Raw genomic sequence first — 24,793 nt, 5'->3', positions numbered from 1 at the left:
CTGTTTAAATCATTTCCAAGGCTCCTCACAGGGTAAAGCAATGAAAAAGGCAGCTAGGCAAAAACTTTGACAAAAGCCCTACTGTTACAAAGGAAGAAATGCAGATCTGGTGTGCTAGACCTTCCAATTCTTCAATTACAAAAATCTAGATTTTTTTAAATTTAAAATTGACCAGCTGTTCACTTGTTTTTTTGTTGTTTGTTTTTTAAAATAGAAACAGGGGCTCACTTGGCTGCCCAACCTAGTCTCGAACTCCTGGCTTCAAAAGATCCTCCCTCCTCAGCCCTCCAAAATGCTGGGATTGATTACAAGCATGAGCCATGGCACACAGTCTCTTTGATTTGCTGTTTTAAAAATACTTCAGGCCAGGCATGGTGAATCATACCAGTAATCCCAGAACTTTAGAAGACTGCAGGACTGTCTGAAGCAAGGAGTTTGAGACCAACCTCGGCAATACAGTGAGACTCTATCTCTACAAAAAAAATTTAAAATTAGGGCCAGGCATGGTGGCTTACGCCTGTAATCCTAGTACTTTACGAGGCCAAGGAGGGGGTGTCATAAGGTCAGGATGAGACTATCCTGCCCAACATAGTGAAACCCTGTCTCTATTAAAATACAAAAAATTAGCCAGACATGGTGGCATGTGCCTATAGTCCCAGCTACTTCGGAGGCTGAGGCAGGGGAATTTCTTAAACCTGGGAGGCAGGGGTTGCAGTCAGCCAAGATTATGCCACTGTACTCCAGCCTGGTGACAGCAAGACTCTGTCTCAAAAAAAAAAAAAAAAAAAAAAAGAATTTAGCCAGGTGTGGTGGCAGGCACCTGTGGTTGGGGAAGAGGGTGAGGTGGGAGGATTGCTTGAGCCTGGGAGGTCAAGGCTGTAATGAGCTGTCATTATACCCCTGCACTCCACTCTGGGCAACAAAGACCCTATCTCAAAGAAAGCAAAGCAAAACAAAAACCTAACAACTGTAGAACTGGCAATTTGGGCACTGACAGAATATTTGATGATAATAATTACTAATAAAAAATTTTAGGTATAATAATGGGGAGTGGCAATTTTTTAAAAATCTCATTATTTTTGATACATACGCTGAAATACCTATGCTGGGGGAAGAACAGATAAAACAAGTTTGGCCACCAGCTATTAATTGTGATGAGTACACAGGAATTTATCATGCTATCTACTCCTTGTATACTTGAAAATTTCTATTAAAACACATATTCCAAGTCCCACATGTGTATGGGGGTCATGTACTATCTCTTGCTTCTAGAGCCTTTCATGATCTGACTGACCACTGCCTACTTCTCCAGATTCACCTACAACCATTTCCATTTGAAGGTGACACTTTCTGGCTTGACTAAGTGACATTTTCTTCCTCACAAATTCTTTCATCCCTTTGTGCTTTTTGCAGATATTCTTCTCTCCTTATAAACACCTATGCCTCTACTTGGCAAATTATTAATTCATATCTTAGTGTTTACAAAACAGTCTCCTTGTGGTATAATAAAAAATGTATCTGCTCTTTATCCCCAGTTCCTAGCAAAGAGTTTTAAACATAAAAACAAGAGTAGGAGAAATATACTTGTTATGCTAATGAGGTAGGTCAGGGTGGCCCCAGATAGCTGCAGGATGGAGCTATTTACCAGAAACACCAAGCACACAATTAGAGGGTTAGGACTTTCAGGAACTTGACCTCCAGGGGTGGGAGGGGCCTGGAAATTGAGGTGGATCACTGAAATCAATTTTGTATCAATGAATTAAAATCATACTTATATAATGAAACTCCAGAAAAACTCTGGACATCAAAGCTGAGGAACTTCCTGTTGGTTAACATATTGATGTACCCTGCCCAGAGGATGACATCCTCAGACTCCAGAGGGAAAGGACATGGAAACTCTGTGCTCTTTCCCAAACCTTGCCCTATGTGCTTCCTTTAAATAAAACTGTAATAATAAATAAAGCAGTTTCTGAACTTCTATGAATCATTCTAGTGGATTACTGGACCTAAGGAGATCATAGGAATCCTCAAATTTATAGCTTATAAATAAGTCAGAAGTGCAGGTGGCCTGAGTATCCTAAAAACTTGAAGATGGCATCTGAAGTAGCGGCAGTCTTACGGAGAAATTTGCCTTTAACCTGTGGGGTCTGTACTAATTCCAGATAATTACTGTCAGAATACAAGTGCAGTATACCCAGTTGGTGTCAGATAAATTGGATTAAAATGAAATGTTTCCCTAAGTGAAAGATTCCAAAAGATTTTATGGCTTTCTTGCTGTTTGTATACTTCAAAGCTAGTCCAGTTACTGCCATATAGTAAATGCTCTAAAAGGAGGACTAACCAAAATGAATTCAGTTGTTTGCTTAGTTTAATAAATTTAAGATGAAAAATATATACATCCCAACCAAAATGTCCCTAAATTACAATACACAAGTAAGGAGGCACTTCCTGAATTTCTACTGAAGTCCAGAATTTTAACTTACAGAATTGATTCTCGTTATTCATGATAGTTTTGTTTTATAAAGTCACCGCGAACACTGAACCATTGATCCTAGGGGAAATACAGGGTTAGGATCCTGTGAGCCTTGGGTCATAACATTTTCATCAACTGATCAATACCCAAGCTTCTTTTATGTATGTTTCTTCTTAAAGATATCTTATTTACTATATATCATTGACTCACAAACATTAAATTCACAGCCAACAGCATAACTCATGCCTGAGCAAAGCTTATCTAATACCAGTAGTCATAAGTACAACATTTATTTAAGTTCTATGCATCATTCCAGCGATTTGTTTTCCATAAGGCAGCCTTCTTGTGCTTAGGAATACCAAACAGTACCTTCAGCACTATGCTTGGGGGCCTTTTTAAACAGCAAGATCACCAATGGAAAGCAAAATTGTAAAAAAAAAAAAAAAAAAAAAATGTGGCCCTAAACAGATCATAAAAAAGAGAGTTGTTACAATATGACAGCTGAAACAATAAGGCAGACTGTTGCCTTGTTAGACCTAAATCGGGAACATACATATAGGGCCACTCAAATTTTTTGTCACTGTCTATGTCCATCAATTGCCACAAAAGCAACAAAAGCATTGATCTTGGAATTACAAACAGATGCTAGCTAGTAGGCAAATCACAAAACAAAGTCCACAAATAATAAGGATGAACGCATAACATTTAGAAGAACACTTATGAGCAATAACTCATTTAAAAGAACATGATCCAGAAACTCATGTATAAAGACTAAAATTAGTTGCTCAGCTTTGAGAAATAATAATTAGTGAAAGAATTCTCAGTATAGAAAAAAATAGGTTTTATTTAGAGCCCTATAATAATGAAATATTTTAAGACACATTTTCTAAGAAACATTTTCTTTTTAAATATACTCATGTTTGTTACATCTTATTTTGTAAGCTCATTTTTCTAAAACAGCTTAGATTTATTACATCTCTTATGGAATAACTCGGTCATCTTTATCAGTGAGAATTATTGTTCAAAGTTGTAATCTAAGGACGCTCAATATTTTTAGGGTCACTTCTAGTCTATTACTCATCTACCCATTCATTCACTTATCAGTCACTTAAGGAGAACTTTCTATATTTAGATACTCTGATAGGCAGAGGAGATATAATCACATCTAATTAAAGCCACAGCCCTTGTCTTTTTGATGGTTTTACTCCACTTGGGATATGGTTTTATTCCAGTTGGGATCAAATTTAACCAATTAAACAGTGAAAAATAAACTGCAATGCCACATAAAAGAAACAAGTGGTGCAATGTGAGAGACAGCCTTAGATACCAGGTGAGATAAACTTCTCTGAGAAATTTAACCAGCAACCTAAAGAACGAGAAAATAGAGGAAGAGTATTCCAGGCAGAGAACACTAAGTCTAAAAGCATAGAGGCATGAAAGAACATAGGACATTACAGTAAATAAAAGCCAATGAGGCAAGAGCTTCAAGGAGAAGCATAGAGGGGGCTGAAGAGATAAGAAGGGAACAGATCTCCCAAAGCCTAACAGGTCATAGTATGGACTTTAGATTTTATGCAAAATAATGGTCTCAAAGCAAGGTAGACAAATACTTCAGTTCACACTTTAAGATCACCTTTGTTGTTCCGTGAATTAGAGGGAAACAAGGGGAGTGAATCAACAGGTCTTGCTGATAAACAAAGGAAGAGAACGGAAAAAAAGTAAGCAATAAAGGATAATATCTACATATCTGATTTGAAGATAATGATACCTTTTCTGATATGGGAGAGATCAGGAAGAAATCAGTAACTTAAAAATGCTGAGTTATAAGTACCCATGAGACATCAAGTAAAAATGTCAAGAGTGAAACTGCATATTAGAATCTGGAGTTCAGAGACAATTTGAGGTGATTATATAACTGTGGTATCCAAATCCATAGGGATTAATAAAAGGAACTAAAAGATGGTATAACACTAAGTAGTTAATGAGAAAGTGAAAAAGTAGAGTTTATGTAGACAACATATGAACAAATTTGGCTACAAAGGGAAATAGAGGAATGGCTCAAAACTAAGGAATGGATATGGAGGTGCTTTTGTTTCTTAAGGGCGAGAGAGGTAGGGCTGTGAATTCGTTATTTGTTGTTACTATAAATGGTAGATCTTAAAAGTGTGTGTGGTAACAGGAATAATCCAACTGAAATGGAACAGGTGATAAAATATATTTTACAAAGTTAACATTTCACTAGAGTTGTAGTTTCATAGTATACAGATGAGAGTGATGGACTCTGGTTTCAGGAGCTTAGGGTGAAGCTGAGACAGGGATGCTTAAAGTCTAGAGAGAAAGGATTTAGGTTAAAAAAGTTTTCTGAGAAGTATAGCATACAAACACTGCCAGGAAATATAAAGTAGCCATCTAAGGTCTGTAATCACAGATTCCAAGAAAAATCTAGAAGTACAGTTCCACAGTATTCTTTTAACAGTCAGTGCTGCAAATATAGTTTGATTCCATATGGTATGGTTCCCAGCTACTACATTTTGTATTCTGGTCTCAATTTTTAGTCTTTTCCTTTGCTATTAGGTGGTATGTCTATCTCAGAAAATGACTGCCTGCTTGCAACTGCTGCACTATGCATGCCTTTCTAATACGGACTTGGAAGACAGATACAGATGTTAAGTCATTAGAATGTAGCAAGTTAATAATGGTCACAAAAATACAATTAGAGAAAAATGCTTTATGATAATATGTTAAGCAAAAGAAACATGATATAAAATTACACATACAATACAAAACAAGCATGAGGGGAAAATAGAAACAATTAGAAAGAAATACAAAAAAAATTACATACTGATTGTCTTTGAATGATGGAAATATAGTGCATTACCTCTTAATAAAAGGAACTAAAAGATGGTATAATACTAAGTAGTTAATGAGAAAGTGAAAAAGTAGAGTTTATGTAGACAACATATGAACAAATTTGGCTAGAAAGGGAAATAGAGGAACGGCCCAAAACTAAGGAATGAGTATGGAGGTGCTTTGTTTTTTTAAAGAAGAGAGAGGTAATTTTACTTATCAATTTTACTTACCAATTTACTATATTTTTTCACATTGTAGATACGTACTGTTTTTGAAATGGGAAAAATAGATTTCTTAGAAAATAAGAGAGTAAGTATTAATAAAATCTCACTTAAAAACTCAGCTGGATGTGGGGTCTCACACCTGTAATCCCAGCATTTTGGGAGGCCAAGGCAAGTGGACTGCTTGGGCCCAGGAGTTTGAAACTAGCCTGGGCAACATAGCAAGACCCTGTCTCTAAAGTAAATAAATAAATAAGTCTCTCATATTTAAATTAAATATAAAACTTGCAGTACATAACTTTTACCTTGGCTATTTGGTGGCTTTTTTCACTTATGCTCAGATTATCTGCCGTGACTGTGATAATAAAGCCAATCTAGTATTGTACTCTACTAATTAAAATAATTTTTCAAAGATCATTCTTACATAAACCTCTAATATAAAATATTATCAGACAACTGCAACTCTTACTAAAGTAAAACAGTTCAACAGCACTGAAAAAATATGTAGCAGAAAATATAGAACGTACTGACCTAGACTTTATTTTTAAAATTTAAGCAGTATTTATAGTGTTTTAGAAATTTTAAGAAATAAAACTTTTAGAAATTTAAAATGGAAACCTAAATGTAAGCAAATACAGAAAAGCAGTTTTAATAGCACAAGTTAAATAAGCTTTAACACATAATCATATAAAATGCTATCTTGTAATACACAACATAGGTCACTGTTACAGACTGAATGTTCATGGTCCCCATCCCCTAAATTCTTGTGTTGAAATCTGATCCCCAATGTGATGGTATCTGGAGGTAGGAACTTTCAAAAGTTACTAGTTCCTGAGGGTAAAGCCCTCATTAATAGGATTACTGCCCTTTTAAAAGGAGGTCAGAGAACTAGCTTGTTTTCCTTCTACCAGGTGATGATACAAGAAGCAAGCAGTCTGTAACCTGGGAGAGGGTCTTTACCAGAACCTGACCATACAAGCCTGCTGACCTCAGGCATATAGCCTTCAGAACAGAGAGAAATACCTGCTGTTGACAAGCCACTCAGTCTATAGTACTTTGTAATAGCAGCCCTAACTGACTAAAACAGTCACTAACGAGTTTTAGGCTCCATTCTAAATCTCTATAATTTTAACCAGTGGCAGGAGGCTTAAGTGAAAACAAATAGCACTTAAAACCTAGACAATCTTTCAGCATAGGTACCTAAAATACTATCTGTTATACACATTCTCCTGTTACTTATTAGAAATTCTGATAGAATACCATGGACATTCTGGAAATGGAAGTTAGAAAAGCTAAGGCAAGGAGAGCAAGGACTCAGGCATTCCATAAGGGTAGTAGCTGAAGGTTAAACCTTTCCCTTAGGTCATAGGTCCCACCTACTGTGCATTTGAATAGTAGGTTTCTCTCACCAAAGGGAACTTACAGATTACTGGATCAGGCAACATGCAATAAGAACAGGCAAAAACAATTAGAGCAATTGAATATGAAGGTGTTTTAACACCCTCTTTAACTGATACTGGATGAGACAAAATCAGAATAAATCTGACCATAATATACCTTCAACGAGGGACATATGAAGGGAAACAGCAGACAAAAGTAGACTGAGGAAGATAAAGGGGTAGAGAAAAATGCATGAGGTTTGGACTGAAAATTAGAAAAAAAGAAAGCAGGTTCAGCAAGGAAGCTATTATGGAGAAAAAGCAGTATCCTACTCTTCATGCAAAACCCACTATTCAAATGTACAAAGAATATAACCTAACACTTACCTCTCCAAGAAAAGAGGGGCCAAGCAAACTTCAAAACAAAAAGGAACTTTTATTACAATACAAAGGAGTGAATACTTTGGCTACAAATCAGTTGTATGTGGGGCAGAAGAATGCCCTTAACTGATGTGACTAGCTGTTAGAACAAGTGTTCCTTTTACAAGGGAAAGCAGCTCACAACAGAGAAGCAACTTCTTATGAATTTTCTTCCTTTTTAGGAAGGAAAGAGAAAGAGACAGTGTGAGAGCATTGGGTTCTTAAACTCTACTTAATATTTAGCATGCTTTTGGTAATAAAATGCTGGTATGTCTTTTGATTTAATTTAAAATAAAAGTTGACTATGTTGTCATGTAAGAACACAGCAAGTGAACTGCATACTACTTATAACCTGAAGGATATATTCTAAAAGACAAAGTACAGCTTGAAAAAAAAAAAAAAAAAACAGAAAAAGAAAATAATTTAAATAAATTACTCTGTAAACTGCCAACAAAAGTTACAGTGATTGTATAAAAGTTATGTGTGTCTCCCCGACCAAATTTAAAACTCTATTCAAGTATGACAGTTCCAGGACAAGCTGTGGAACTGATGAGCAGCCACAAATCACATAAATACTAGACTGTGAATTAGACTTCCAGGATAAGAGGTCTGCATCTGCTTCATTTATCAATGCGTGAAATTGAGTAAATTATTTAAAACTTGTTTTGCCATTTGTAAAAATGGAGATAGGCTAAGCGCGGTGGCTCAAGCCTGTAATCCCAGCACTTTGGGAGGCCGAGGCAGGTGGATCACGAGGTCAAGAGATCGAGGCCATCCTGGTCAACATGGTGAAACTCCATCTCTACTAAAAATATAAAAAATTAGCTGGGCATGGTGGTGCGTGCCTGTAATCCCAGCTACTCAGGAGGCTGAGGCAGGAGAATTGCCTGAACCCAGGAGGCAGAGGTTGCGGTGAGCCGATATTGCACCATTGCACTCTAGCCTGGGTAACGAGCGAAATTCCATCTCAAAAAAAAAAAAAAAAAAAATGGAGATAATATTGCCTATGGCAGAAAGTAACTAGGTACTCACCAATCTTGTTTTTTATATCATAGGTATTATTTCCCAGCCTCCCCTGCCCTTTGGCCAGAACTAGTCACAGGGCTCCAGCCTAAGTAACATGAGCAAAAATGATGTTATCTACTTCTAAGTTTGACACCTTAAGATCTCCTGAAAGATCCACATCCCACTCTCTCTTCACTCACCAGTTAGCACAGCAATCTAACAGGGGACTCCAAGGTAGCAGGAGGGAAAAAGGAGCCATAAGGGAAGAAGGATAGCTTGGAGGATAGCTGAGCCCTTGAGTCATCATTTTGTGAAGGACCTACCTGGAGAGCTGCCCAATCCCTTTCTGATTCCCCATTTGACCCTGCTTCCTGTCTGAAGAAACTGAGAAACTTGCATTAATTTTATAATACTGAGAATTTAATTGTAACATATCAACACATCTCCCTAGTTCAATAAACAGATCCAAATGAAAAAAACATTTAAAAAACTATTATCAGTATAAAGCTTTAAACAATTATAAAGGTAATATTAATGGATTTAAACCAGACTAAAGACTATACAGTTTCTTTTTTTAAAAAATTTAAAAATACAGTCTAAAAAAATAATACTAATAGCAATATATATTATTTAACAAGAGCTAGAAAATTAGTACATTTTTTAGTATTAAAAATCAACAGACTGCTAATTTCTAAGTAAAAGCTGCTTATTCCTTCAAGTATAATTGCTTACTTCTTCACAGTATTAACTCTTTCAGGAAAATGGCTTACTCCTTAAGTCAACATACAATTGTCCCTGGGTATCTGACGGAAACTGGCGATAGGTGGGGGACCAATACCCACAACATCCCTTCCAGGATACCAAAATCCAAAGATGTTCAAACTCCTTATATGAAAGTTTTCATTTGCATATAAACTACACACATTCTCCTTTATACATTAAGTCATCTCTAGATTTCTTACAATAATACAATGTAGATGGTATATAAATAGCTTTTATCGTGTATTTTTTTAACTTAAACTTGTACTTTTTTCTGAATAGTTTTGATCCACAATTCGCTGAATCGAGAAATATGGAGCGCAAAACTGCACTAGAATCAGACGCCACTTCAAACTCTCCATTTCAAAGGGAAAGAGGTCAATGAGAGACAGGGACAAATTAGTTGACAGCAAAGGAGAAGCCATAACTAAAAAAATATGAACATTTATGTACAGTTTAGGATTATCAATGGGATAAATGAATATTAACATGATAGAAACAGAAACAAATTTCTTCTGTCATACTCATGATTAATCTTTCATGTTATCTTTTTACTTAAATAGTTCTATTATATAGTTCTATTCAATACAGTCACTCTCAAGCCAGCCTATTCAACATAGTCATTGCCATGCCATCGTACACTATTCAGTCATGATCCTCTCTCCTTAAATATCCTTTAAGCATTTTATAGACACTAAAGAATGCCCTCAGATTCTCTATCTTTAACCCAACTACATCATATGATTTAAAATGCAAACTGTCATTTCTGATCAATAATATTTTTACATAGGCAATTTACAATTTTAGATTTTTTTTTCAGTATTAAAACAGAATCATTATATATTACAAAAGGCTCATAAAACAGTAATTATGCCAAAAGGATAAAATCAATAATCTTATTCAATCCAGATAAATGACAACATGACCTCAAAATTTTAGGACTTAGCTTTAAAAAAAGGTAGATGATCTTAGAAACATAAAACAAAATTGGGAAGAAATGAAACTACCTATAGCAGAAAAGTAACCATTACTAGACTTTCTCAATATCCTTAGAACCTGATATGGCATTAAAGACAGCATTAATTAACACAAATTTGTTTATAAAAGCAAGTCAAGATCACAAAGAAAATAAATTTCATGTTTCTTTTTAAAGAGTTTACCCTCAAATTATCTATGTATACTTATGACACATTCTTATGAGAAACAGGTTTTAAATATAAACTCTTCCAATATTAATAAAGATAACAAGGTTTTTGATCTCTCAAGGCTTTAGTTTTCACTGGTGAGTGTTAAGTTTGATAGAAGTAAATGGAAAGCAGAATATGTAACAAGATGAAAATGCGTGCACACTAAAAGGGGACAAGATTGCCAAGATCTTTACAGACAAAGAGGAGATATGGAAGTGACATCACATCATAAACATAGTTTAGAAACCTACAGTTCTCAAGAGAAAAAAAGGTACCTTAATGTATGTTATGTAGTTTACTGAGATCCTTTTTACTTCAAATTAATGATAATTTGCCCAGCTGATATTTATCTTTTCATGAGCTTCAAAAATGGTTTTGGTAAGCGAAATCAGTAAGCAAGATTGCACAGGCATATTAAGCCTAAACAGTAAAAAACGAGTTAAAGATTATTGATTTTCACTTATTTTAGACTTTACCAAAATTTCATTTTTTTATTTTGCTCCTAAAAATGTGCATTTGTAAAAAGCTCTCTCACACATTCATTCTACATACACACACGTGTATATCATATTGTTCCAAAAAACTTTAAAGCAGTCTGAATATTTTTCAATATTTAAACATCAATATGGAAAAAAGTAGAAAGCATAGAGAAGAATATAAATACTTTAAAAAAGAAAGTAGATTCTGTGAAGAAAATTTAAGCTTTGTAAATGGGATGGCCCTGAATGAAAAGCACATTTGTCTTGAAGAACATGAAATCATTACTAGAAGAGCTAGCCATTGCTTTTCTAACTTTAATAGACCTAACCAAAAGAAAATGGACGTACAAAGCAGTAACAGAATTTGGTTATTTAACTGAAATGAATAATTGACGTAAATAGTCATGGTACCAAATTTATCACTTACCTTTCACAGTTACACAAGATTTTGGCATGCTTTTCTGTGTGCAGACTTTCCTTGATTTCGCCTGACTGTATCTGTATCTATTCTTTTTTAATCTACTTTTTTTGGGGGATGGGAGGTACATGTTTCAGCAAGGCTACTTAGCTCCTTTATGGAAGAAATCGGGATTGTGAGCTTATAGTGTAGTAGACAAAATTAAAATCCTACAACATAACTTTATCCCCTCCTTGCTAAATTACCGTTTAAAATTCTTTGCAGTAAAACTAAGAACTGTTAACACTCATAATAAATTCTGGACTAAGCCACCAAGAGAATATATGCTTTCAGTATTTTCTTCCAACAATGGTAAAAATATTGAAGCACTTGGATTTACAATGTCTCACCCTCTTGTTGACCAAATTTTTTTTAAGGTAATTCGACAAAATATGTAGTATTCTTAGTGACCACAGAGAGGGAAAAAAAAAGGTGGAGGTGAGAGGAGTGAATTCTTGTCTTTGATCCTATTACCTTTGTGCTAAACAGGTAAACTACTAGTATCTCAAACTAACAATAATAAGGAAGCTATAGCCAGGCAATCCCAGCACTTTGGGAGGCTGAGTTGGGAGGATTGCTTGAGGCCAGGAGTTGGAGAATAGCCTGCACAACATAGCAAGGTTTTGTCTCCACACACACACAAAATTTTTTTTTTTTGAAAAGAAATAAGAAAGCTAGATTTTTCTTATGACTTTGCTTTGTTTTATCTTTTAGAAACAGTAACTAGGAAGTTAATCAGTTTGGTAAACTAGAGATTGAAAGTGTCAGTTGAAATCAGCCTATCCTTGCCTTACCTGCCATTACAGAGTAGCCATCGAGCAAGAGAATAGTGAGGTATAATCTTCTGCATGACACTGGCCATCACCATGGTAACAACCAGCTGTATACCTATCACACCCTGTGTAAAAAAAAACAAACAAGTTTAATAATGAATGAATTTGGATTTAGGGACATTGCTGGAAAACTTTCTGTACATTTTGAAAATTACATTTTAAGAAAAATGAGTTTACTATAAAAATACATTACTCTTGCCTTTCCATAGCTGCAGGCTTCACAACTGCAGATCAAAAATATGCAGAAAAAAAACAGTAAAAAATACAATTAAAAATATATTACAAATTTAAATAATAGAGTATAAAAACTATTAACAGAGCATTTACATTGTATTAGGTAATATAAGTAATCTAGATATGATTTAAAGTATACAGGAGGATGTGCACAGTTTATATGTAAATACTATGTCATTTTATGTAAGAGACAAAAATGGCCCTTACATAAAAATGATTTTGGTATGGAGTAGTCCTGGGACAAATGCCCTGTGGATACTGAGGAACAACTCTTAAATTCTGGCAATTAGGTATTCAAGATCACATAGTTTAATATAAATTTTAAATGAATTAGCATATACATCTGTAATCTATTCTCAAGAAATGTTCTGCATAAATTAGGGATATCAAAATGAAGTGGAAAGTGATTTCTTCTTCCTTCTCCAATTTACTCAACACACTTAAAACATCAGGTTGACAAGCTTTAAAAAAAAATATGGCTGTTTTTAACTCTAAGCGGTAGCGATCATAAACTATTAACTATACTAAGTGTGATAGCAGAACTGGCCTGAAAGTCACTAATAAAGAAAACTGAACTGATGCTGTTACCACCCACTTCCAGTGAATAGGTCTTAATGTCCAATCAATCCCTCCCATATTCTCCATGATGGCTAATTCAAACCTTCTTCCCTCTCCTCACACCTTCAATTCCCTTCAAACGTCTAACTCTCCACTCGGTAGAGGACATCCACTTTACAGGGAAAACAGATACAATCAAATGGCAAACCTCTCACTTCCCACCAATAAGCTCACAAAATCACTTATATATGCATCTGTATTTTCCCATACCCCCCGAAATAAGAGTATCTTCTACAGAAAGCAAATCTATCTGTGCTTTAGAGCCCACTCTCTTTGATTTTCAGGAACTTCCACCATTGAACAGTCTTTCTCTCTTCTTTAATATCTTTTCTATTTTGAATTCCTCCTATCAGCATTGTAACACCTGTAACTTTCTTTTATTTTTTCTAAAGAATAACAATAATTTCCCCATTTGACAGCCTTCTCCCAACCTCATATTCAGAGTCACTTTTCAAGACTTGTTCGCACTGTTTCCATATTCTCATATCTCCCACACAGTATCCATCTAACTTCTACCTTAGTGTATTCCACTGAAACATGTACCATAAAGGAAGATCATTCCATCTTGACAAATTATTTTTCCTCAACTTAAATCTCAGCAGTATCCTACATGAGATACCACATTCCCTGTTTTATTACCACACTGATGATCAATCCTTTATCCACCCCTTTGCTGGCTTCTTCTCTAGCCAGGCACTCCAAAAATAAAGTTGAATTCTTATCTCAAACCTAACAGATCAAAAAAGCACTTAAAAATGTTAAGGCTGGGCATGGTGGCTCATGCCTATAATCCCAGCACTTAGGGAGGCCAAGGCAGGCGGATCACCTGAGGTCAGGAACTAGAGACCAGCCTGGCCAACACGGTGAAACCCCAACTCTACTAAAAATACAAAAATTAGCCAGGCGTGGTAGCGTGTGCCTATAATCCCAGCTACTCAGGAGGCTGAGGCAGGAGAATTGCTTGAACTCAGGAGGTGGAGGTTGCAGTGAGCCAAGATCGTGCCACTGCACTACAAGCTGGGCAACAAGAGAGAGACTCCATCCCTCCGGCCTCCCTCACCCTGCCCAGCCAAAAAAGCTAAAAAATTTAAGAAGAAAAAATATGGCCTATTGATTTAGGAGAATGGATTCAGAACCCAAACTGCCTAAATTAGAAGCTGTTCTACATCACCTACTAGCTATGTGACTTTGGACATGTTATTTAAACATTCTGCAAGTCTAGTTCCCCTTCTATAAAATGGAGTTAGTAATTCCAACTTCTTCATCAAGCTGTGGTTAGAAATTGTGCCTGGTACAGAGTTATGTTAGTACTATTTGTTTTTATCATCATTGTTATTAACACTACTAGTAGAAGACAAAATTTTTCATATGATGTCAAGAATAAAGACTTTCAAAAAGAAACAGAAGTCTCCTAAATGATAAAAGACCAAGTCGAAAAAAAAAATCAAATTTCTGCATAAAGAAACTATAATATAAACAATGTAAAAAGATTAATTGGGGAAAAGTATAACTCATCACAAAGAGATAACTTACTTAATAGATACTACAGAGATTTATTATAAATTAATTAGTAAAATATCAAGTGCCTAATTTAAAAAAAAATATGTACAGACAGTTCTCAAAAAAAGGAATTAAAAAATGGTTCTTAAACAGGACCATTTTATTTATTTACTTAACTTTTATTTTCGGTTCAGGGGTACATGTAAGGGTTTGTTATATAGGTAAATTGCACGTCACAGGGATTTGGTGTACAAATTATTTCATCACTTAGGTAATAAGCATAGTACCTGATAGGTAGGTTTTCGATCACCGCCCTCCTCCTACCTTCTATTCTCAAATAGGCCCTGGTGTCTCATTCCCTTCTTTGTGTACTCAGTGTTTAGCTCTCACTTATAAATGAGAACATGCAGTATTTGGTTTTCTGTTCCTGCATTAGTTTGCTTAAGATAAGGGCCTAAACTCCATCCATGTTGCTTCAAAGGACGTGATTCCATTCTTTTAATGGCTGCATAGTATTCTACGGTGTATATGTATTTAATACCACATTTTCTGTATCCAGGCTACCACTGATGGGCATTTAGATTGATTCCATGTGTTTGCTGCAATTGTGACTAATGCTGCAATGAACATATATGCATGCATGTGTGTTTACAGTAGAATGATTTACAGTCCTTTGGATATATACCCAATAGTGAGATTGCTGGGTCAAATAGTAATCTGCTTTAAGTTCTTTGAAAAATCACCACACTGTTTTCCACAACAGCTGAATTAATTTACATTCCCACCAGCAGTGCGTAAGTGATTCTGAATTATCTCCATAACCTCACCAGCATGTGTTATTTTTTGACTTTTTATTAACAGCCATTCTGACTGGCATGAGATGGTATTTCACTGTGGTTTTGATTTACATTTCTTTAATGATTAGTAATGTTGAGCATTTTTTCATATGCTTGTTGGACACATAAATGTCTTCATTTGAAAAGTGTCTGTTCATGTCCTTTGCCCACTTTTTGATGTGGTTGTCTGGTTTTTGCTTGTAAATTTGTTTAAGTTCCTTATACATTCGAAATATCACACCTTTGCCAGATCCATAGTTTGCAAATATCTTCTCCCATTCTGCAGGCTGTCTGTTTACTCTGTTGATAGTTTCTTCTGCTGTCCAGAAGCTCTTTAGTTTAATTAGGTCCCATCTGCCAATTTTTGTTTTTGTTGCAACTGCTTTTGGCATCTTTGTCTCGAAGTCTTTGCCAGGTCCTATGTCCAGGATAGTATTTCCTAGGTTATCTTTCAGGGGTTTTATTGGTTTATTTTAGATTTAAGTTTTTAACCCATCTAAGTTGATTTTTATACATGGTGTAAGGAAGGGGTCCAGCTTTACTCTTCCGTATATGGCTTGTCAGTTACCCCAGCACCATTTACTGAATAGGAAGTCTTTTCCCATTGCTTGTTTTTGTTGATTGTCAAAGATCACATGGTTGTAGGTGTGTGGCATTATTTGAGCTCCCTATGCTGTTCCATTGGTGTATGTGTCTGTTTTGGTACCACTACTGTGCTGTTTTGGTTACTATAGCCTTGTGGTATAATTCGAAGTCGAGTAATGTGATGCCTTCAGCTTTCTTCTTTTTGCTTAGGACTGCCTTAGCTACTTGAGCTTTTTTGGTTCCATACGAATTTTAAAATAGTTTTTTCTAATTTGGTGAAGAATGTCATTGGTAGTTTTGATAGGAATTTGAATCTGTACATTACATATGACCATTTAGACAATATTAATTCTTCCCTTCCATGACCACAGAAAGTTTTCCATTTGTTTGTGTTATCTCTGATTTCTTTGAGCAGTATTTTGTAAGTCTGGTTATGCAGGTCTTTCACTTCCTTGGTTAACTGTATTCCTATGTATTTTACTCTTTTTGTGGCTACTGTGAGTCAGACTGCATTCTTGACTTGGCTCTCAACTTCATGTTGGTGTATAGGAATGCTACTGATTTTTATACATTGATTTTGTGTCCTAAAACTTTGCTCAAATTGTGTATCAAATTAAGGTGCTCTGGGGCAGAGACTATGGGGTTTTCTGATATGGAATCATATCATCTGCAGACAGGGATAAAAAGAACAAAGCTAGAGGTATCACGTCAGCCAACTGTTTTTTAAAACATCTACCAAACCAGACTCAACTATGGTTGTATTTTGTGGACATTTTAATGTCTTACACTCTATCAACTAGGTTAAAGTTCAGTTCATTTTTCTATTAAGCTACCATCAAAGGTTGCATTTTTTACCCTTTTCTTTCACATTTCCTATCACTTGAATTTACTGTCCTATTTTCTGTGTAGTTTGTGGTACAAGTTCTACAATCTCCATACAATGAATGCCATTACAAAGAACTCTTTCAGGCATAACAAGACCAAGAAATACATTAGTAAGTATTCCAGAAGGTTGGTCTATTTGAGATTATAGACTTAAAAGCAAGAGATCATTCTGTAGTCAGAGAAAGTTTTGTAGACAAAGTGAGTATCAACCTACCCTTAAAAGAAGTGGCAGTAGTACACAGAATCTTCAAGGTCATAATTCAGTAAAATCTCTCACAAACACATATAATAATTTATTAAGAGTATGTTTATGACTTCTTCTCCTTAATGGCAAAAATTATGTCTTAGTGACAACTGCTAGTCACAGCTGTCAAATAATATTTCAGAAAGACTGACCTGGAAAATACATATGAGGGAGTGTATAAACTGGGGAACTCCCCTTCCTCTAAATCACTAAACATGATAAAATATTGCTGACAGATCTACCTTAGAAGATGTAAATTATGGGCCAGGGGCAGTGGCTCAGGCCTGTAATGCCAGCACTTTGAGAGGCTGAGGCAGGTGGATCACGAGATCAAGAGATCAAGACCATTCCAGCCCACATGGTGAAACCCCGTCTCTACTAAAAATACAGAAAAAAAAATTAGCTGGGCATGGTGGCAAGTGCCTGCAGTCCCAGCTTCTCTGGAGGCTGAGGCAGGAGAATCACTTGAACCCAGGAGACGGAGGTTGCATTGAGCTGAGATTGCACCACTGCACTCCAGCCTGATGACAGAGAGACACTCTGTTTCAAAAAAAAAAAAAAAAAGCCAGTAAACCGTATTGACTAGAATTAGGAAATACCAACTAGCTTTCTGTAATAATCCAGACAAGAAATAATGAAACTTTAAATTACAGTGGTATCTTTGGTACCCAGAGAGAAATACATTTTAGAGACATTGTTGAAGAACTCAATGATCAAACCTGAAAGCAGGAAGAAATTAAAGAGACTGACCCTAAGAAAGGCAAACATCATAGTATAGCTGGTACATTCTCAGTGTTTCTCAGTGTTAATGTTTGACTAAAATAATGTTCAATACAAAAATGTAACTTCACTCTATCTCTTTACTTTACTATGCCATTTCCCTCTTCTTAAATGAGGCTGAAAACAATTTCCTAAAAAAATCACCTGAAATCTGTGCTAAATAAATATATTATTATATTCTTGTATATAATATAAGTCAACAGATACATCCTACAATGTATCTGCTCTTAGGTGAGTAAATATGTGCTACTAAAAAAAAGTCACTTTTATACTAGTACAGGAATCTATATAATCTTTTAGAAAGATACTTTTTAAATTATGTGGAAAATATTTCACCACAGTTGGTCCTTTTCATGTGCATTTAAAGAAGAATCCTCAGAATGTACTTACAAAGTAGCAATTATTTTAGAGAACTGTATGTATTACCAATTTAATATATTATTAATATTGAACTTAAATCAACTTTTAAGATATTACTATGCAATTGATGACTACAGTGTACATGCCAGGGATTAATGTATTAATGTAGAAAGTGTCCAGTTCATTAACTAAGAAACAGTAATTTAAATTTCAAAAACAAAGCATTCTATTAACCTGTTTCACCACCCAATTTAGTGTCAATGTCTAAGTTTATACAAAAGCAGAACTTTGAAATTTTCAAAAATCAAATGTCCTGAATGTTTTCATAATTTTTAATAAAAGGAGAATGCTTAAATAAATTTATCCATAAACTTAAACATAAATTTCACAATAGATAACTGGTTAAATGGGCAGAGATCCAATGAAAATACCATATCTATCATGGCTGAGGTCTCAAACACACAACCATATGGGTCATTGATTGAAGTAGCCTTTATGATTTTATTTATGCTTCAAACAGTAACTTGACCAAAGAGATGACTTCTCTCTGGATTCAATGCCTTTAGGCACTGATTCTCTTGATAACTGGAACTGGGAAAAGTCATTTATAAAATAGCTCATAAGCACCCAAGAAGGGTGAAACATTGGGGTAACTTAGGTTTCAACCTTTCTACATCTATTAACCTAATGTCATGAAAAGCAAGAAAAAGTTATCAGCCTTTATCTCTAAAAGAATGATCATTTCAATTTTTGTCTTGGCAGGTTACAAAACTTACCAAGAAAGATTAAAGAAATAAAATGTACCAAATGGCAGTATTTTGTCTTGTTTTATTAATACTGAAAATAAAACTCTAAAAACTTAAATACAAAAATGCTGCAATTTACAAATTTAAACTTTGAGTACTGTGTCAATCTCAGGAGTTGACATTTATGTTTCATTAAACTAGCTCTTTTGATGACAGACTGAAACAAAGCATATATTGTTTATTACTGAAAGGCATATTTGCATATATACTTGGGACTCAGACCACCCCAAATAGTTTCAATTATCATCTCCCTAAATAAGTTAGAAAAGGGAAAATAAAAAAGAGGATATTACCCAATGACCTTCCTATTCATTTGTTTTTTAACTGTTTACATGTTTTAGTGACAGCAAGATAATTTGAGACAGACTTCTTAGGGATGCTCATATAATTTATACTCCAAAAGAAGATGTAAACTGTCATTTCAACCCAGGTTCATGTAAAACTTAAAATTCACAATAGATGTATTTAAACAAACCACCTTTGAACAATTTATGTATAAGGAAAAGAGTCCAAACAACAAGCATCACTCAACTAACCAGTTACTGGAACTCAGACAATTTCCAACTCATTGCTTTTGTCACCAGTCTATTTGGTGCATTCAATGAACGATTATTGCACAACAAACTACATGTGTAGGGCACTGGACCACTAACAATAGGGGAAAAGCACACAGCCCCTGCCATCAATAAGCAAGCCAGTCCACTAGTAGAGTAAATGAACCATTACAATATAAAGTAATAAGAGGACAAGAAGAGGTTTCTATGAGAACATAGCAAAAGGAGAAAGAAATTATTGAGAGCAAAAAGGTGTAAAAAGGCATTTTGGAAGGTAATGCATGAGTCAAGACACAGTGGACTCAAGTTTTGCGAATCATCAATGATATTTGCCTCACATGGAAAGACACAGATAAAAAATCAAGGATTCCATTTTTACACCAAATCCTGGGTCCACAAAAGAGAAAAACACTATAGGACAAAACAGTGCATTTCACAAAGCCAATCAGCCCATTCTTCCCACAGGAGTCTTGCTTCTCAGTGGAAGGTGAGATGTTTCCATGCCTTTCAGGTAGTCAAAATCAGGCTTTTCTTATTTAAACATGCAGAACACTGAACATTCCCCAGCAACTGCCATTAGTCATCCCTAAAAGTATATCTCCTACCTAGCTATTACACACCAAGGCTAAAAACTCTCTCATAATGTCAAGTCATTTCTGTTGTCCCCAAAAGTACAAAAAGTCAGGTAACACTACACAAAACAGAGAAGAAACTTTGATTCTGAGAAGGATCTGTCTGCTTACAATTCTTGGGGTTCCATGAGGAAAACACAGAGGTTTCTCCCAAGATTGTGATGCCTCCTCTGTTTTTCCTAAGGAGACCCAGGCTGCCAGAAATTGCCTTAAGTCATTTCATATGGGCATCAAGGGTAGTAAGAGGACAGACAGACGCAAATGGAGAAATAATCCAGTCTACTGAGAAGAAAAACAGTTTTCCTCAGAAAAACAAGATCCAAGAATATAAAAAAGCTTATAAAGGTAATATAAATCTATATACACCTAACCTACCAGCTTTTAATTAACCTTTTAACCATAGAGCTCTTTTAAAGAAATCCTTTTAAATCTCTTATTACCAGAATTTAGCCAAGACAAACAGATGACACCTCTGGCTTTTAAGCCTTTTTTTCCCAATAAGCCTTTAACTAAGATTATGACTTAACCACAGATACATGAGGTATTTCCAAAGAAAAGCAATGGGGACTGCTGCTTGGTTGGGGATGAAATCATAATCATAGGAGTGTAGAAAATCGTCCTCATATACTCAGTCTGCCTCATATACTCAATTGAGCCACAGGAACAGCTGAATCATGAGTCATGGGTCTGTATGTGGTCAGTGTGAAAAACATCTCAAAAAAAACAATCTTAGGTTTTACTATAGTGATGTTATATATAGGATTATTTGAGGAAGTTACAAATCTTGTGACTTCTGGCCACATGACTCCTGAGCACTAAGAGATTATAAAAACAACACCAACATTTTAACAGAACTCAAGTTCCTCCCATAATCCTAATCTTGTAGTCTTTCATTAGTCTTAAAAGGCAGTTTCAATGGGGAGGAGGGGGATTAATTTTAGGAAGGAACTATTTTCCTGCTTGCTTCAAAGTTAAACTGTAAACTAAATGCCTCCCAACATTAACCTGGCCTATGCCCAGAAATGATCTAGGGCAGCTTGGAGGTTAGAAGCAAGAATATGTCAGATTTATCTTACTGTCATAATTTCGCAAAGGTGGTTTCAAAAAACTATGTATCAATATAAATTATATAACAAATGATTTAGGATATCAAACAATGCTAAAAATCACTGTAAATCCAAATTATGTCACCACAGAAATTATATCTATAAGTAGAAAAAGCAAATGAAAATTCAACTAACAAGAACATGCTGTCCAATATCTTCCTGGCTATTATCAGGCACTTGGCACAAAGATGTTTGTGTTTCACTGTTATATTCCAAACACTTAGAGCAATGTCATTTAGAATAGTTGATGGCTTATAGTAGGGCACTTGATTGTTTGTTCAATGAATGAACAGGGCTACTATAAAAAAATTTGCCTTAACACAGCTTAAAACCCAAGATTAACATTTTATGTAATAATAAATATACATATTAAAATAATATTTGAGCACAAAATTACACAGTACTATGAATATGGGTTGTAGAAATTTTTTAAATTGGATAAAGTCTCATAGGGTAGATGAAACCTAAAGATAGAAACTAAAATTACATAAATAGAAAAGCAAAGAAAAGGCAATTTCAGGCTAAATGACAAGTGTGAACACAGAAGGTATTTGCAACAGCATAAAGCCTAACTAAACCAAAGCAAACTTAGTAAATAAAAAGGAACTGTGAAAAATAGGATGAAGACTGAATTTCAGCTCACTGGGTCTTTAAAATCACGAGAAGGTATTTAGCTGAAGTGTTTAATAGAAAGATCACCTAGAACTTCTAAACAGGCAGTGATAGGGAGCTGAAATAATTCAAGTAACACATAATGAAAATTAGACATAGTGATACATTAATCAATTAAAGAGAAAAACTAAGAATAAGATAAATATAGTTGAAACTAGAGGAAAGAAAAAAGATAAAAGCTACTTCAGAAGAAAAATCAATCAAACTCTAAATGTGACTGAACATATAGTAAAACAACTGTAGAATAAAACTGAGGAATGTCTCAAAGGTTATTTCAAGATGTTTTAGTTTGGGTGATTGATAGAATACTAGAACCACTGACAGGAAAAGTTGTAGACCACAAGAAACCAACAAATAAGGCTGACAAGCTTCAGAAAGGCCTCCCAAGGAAAGCACCTTGGATGCATCCTCAGCTTTTCAGAACACACAGAAAATAGGCTTTTGCTAATATATAAAGGATAATCAATCTTTATGTATTGACAGACTGGTAGTAACAAGGTTTGTAAGAGTTTTGTGCCGAGACCAGCTTGGTCATGGAGACCCCAACCCAGGCGACGCTGAAGGAATTAAGAAACAGACACAAAGACAGAGTGCAAAGGTGGGTTCAAGGGGCTGACAGCATTCCCAGCTGAAAGCCTAGAGCATATTTTGACCCACGTACTTATTCTGCGCATTCCAGTGATAAGTTTAACAGGTGGATGCTCTGTGTTCTTTCATAGATTAAAGGTAAACTAACCAGGTAACTACTATATGTTCACTATAGGTTAAAGATAAACCAGAAGGCATTCTTTACAAGGGAACAATGGAGGCAGAGTCATATATCCTGTGTTCAAAGAACTAGTTCATCTGGTGTGAGACATATTTATATTATTTACTGTCTTAGAACGCCCTGAGCAGTTTTCTGCTTTGGGGGCTGGCTCTGTTTTCCTTGCTGCCATTCTCAGCAAACAGAATTTATCATACACATGAGAACCTGTTCTCAGCAGTTTTGTCAGTTAACATACAGTGAAACAAACTATGAAGTGGATGAGATGTTTAGGTTTAATAAGTGTTCCATTCAATTATTGTCTTAATGATACATTGGAAGGCAAATTAGAAACAGGAGGCTTGGTGAGTAGTGATTTAGGGCAGAAAGCAGCAAACACGGAGTGATGAAAGTCTAATGAAATATACAAAATACTACCTAGAGCGTAGAATACTCTCAACCCCAAATAATTTGGGGTAAATACATTCAATTCTAGCTATTATAATTGATATACTCTTTCTTTAGATAAAACCTATCTAAAAATTACTCTCTTTTGATACGTAAATACCATTAATTTGGCTACAATCTAGTCTACCATGGGTCCTGGAAGGAGTACTTAACTCATTTCTTTCATCATACATGGATTTTATCAAACTCTTTTACGTGCCAATCACCCTTCACTGCCACCTACAAATAAAATATGATAAATAGTATGGTAGAAGGCAATGCCCAATGTTGACTCTATGGGAACACTCTAATAGAGTGATTAAATCTACAAGAGAAGTCTGGGAAATACTGGTTTACAGAGGTGACATACGAACTAGTTTGACAAGGTTAAAAAGAGTATTCCACTATCAGAACAGAAAAGGAAGAGAAGGTCAGGCAGTTATACCTACCTGTACAAAGAGAAAACATGGCATGATCCAGAAATAATGTGAAGTTCCACATGGCTAGATTTTGGGAGGGGTTGCGCACAATGGATTCTTCTACAAGTAACTGGAAATAATTCCAGGATCTAAAGCCTGGAATTAACCAAATATATTTTGGAGAAATGACTCTGCCACTATAATGGGGGAAAAAATTGAAGGAGTAAAAGTAATTGGAAGCAAGAAACTGAATTAGAAATCCACTGAAATAGTCCAAGTATTACCATAAAAGCTTGAACCAAAACAGCTTCTAAATCAAAAGCAAAATTTTTTAAATTAAAATTTTTAGAGAAAAAAAGAAATTAGGCATGAGATTAGTAATTATCTCTGCAAGTTTCAGTAAGATAAAACTTAGGCAATTATGTAAAGATAAAATGGAAATAAGTGGCATAATTAAACACTGGATAAATTAAGCAATAAAAGAAAAATCTGATGGTTGCTAGAATACATATATGTATAATATATATTTATTATAGGAGAGAAATATACATGCTTACAGGAAAAGGGAAGAAAGCAGTGTTAGGGAGGTGCTGAAGAGTTAAATGTAGGAATATAATTGCTTAAGGGTCAGAAACAGATGACCAAAAACATAAAAAAGTTTATCTATTACAAGATCCGATACATTCTACTGAATTGAAAACACAAATAAAGTACAGAGATGTATTAATTCTGAAAACAGAGGTCTTCACAGTTTATATGAATTTAATCAAAGTAGTAGAAAAACTAGGTCAGGGATCTAGATCTCCTACCTTCCAGATAGACTTATTTTGAAGAACTCATCACAGATTATTTCAAAATTCTTGGATCATCTAAGAACCATAATGGGGTAAGGAGTTGAGCTGTAAAAGAAAGGAGAGGAGGAAGGGGCAGCTAAAATTTGTGAAAATTTTGACAAAAGAGGAACATAAGAATTGACTGAATGATTGCCCAGAACCTGCAAATCTGCATGATCCAGCAGCTTAGGTAAAAACATCAGAAAAATGATTGATTTCGCAGGGTGTGGTGGCTCGTGTCCATAATCTCAACAATTTGGGAGGCCAAGGCAGGAGGACTACTTGAGGTGAGAAGTTCAAGACCAGCCTGGGCAACACAGCAAGACTCCCCTCTCTACCAAAAATAAAAACAAAAAAATTAGCTGGGTATGGCGGCATGTGCTTGGTTATTCAGAAGGTTGAGGTGAGAGAATCACTTGAGCCCAGGAGGTTGAGATTGCAGTGAGCCATGAGTGCAACACCGTACTCCAGCCT

At 35.3% G+C, this 24,793-nt stretch overlaps 1 protein-coding gene across 10 annotated transcripts in view; it reads right to left on the bottom strand.

Moving 5' to 3' along the window:
- Positions 1-24,793, bottom strand: part of TMEM161B (transmembrane protein 161B) — an 82,582-nt gene that overhangs the window by 42,485 nt on the left and 15,304 nt on the right. For 3 of the 10 annotated variants that reach the window (XM_074383926.1, XM_003920769.4, XM_074383935.1), the window contains exon 2: positions 12,025-12,128. The exons of 1 other annotated variant lie outside the window; for it this stretch is intronic. In XM_074383926.1, coding sequence (XP_074240027.1) covers positions 12,025-12,128 — 104 coding nt within the window. Of the gene's footprint in view, positions 1-2,483; positions 2,552-5,553; positions 5,589-7,310; positions 10,715-12,024; positions 12,129-24,793 lie in introns of those variants that run through there. 6 more of the 10 variants (XM_074383941.1, XM_074383972.1, XM_074383949.1 and 3 more) reach the window with 5 other exon arrangements.

The sequence above is a fragment of the Saimiri boliviensis genome, chromosome 1 (assembly GCF_048565385.1).
Source record: "Saimiri boliviensis isolate mSaiBol1 chromosome 1, mSaiBol1.pri, whole genome shotgun sequence".
NCBI lineage: Eukaryota > Metazoa > Chordata > Mammalia > Primates > Cebidae > Saimiri > Saimiri boliviensis.
Note: the sequence above shows the minus strand (reverse complement) of the source record. Positions and strands in the feature narration are given on the sequence as shown.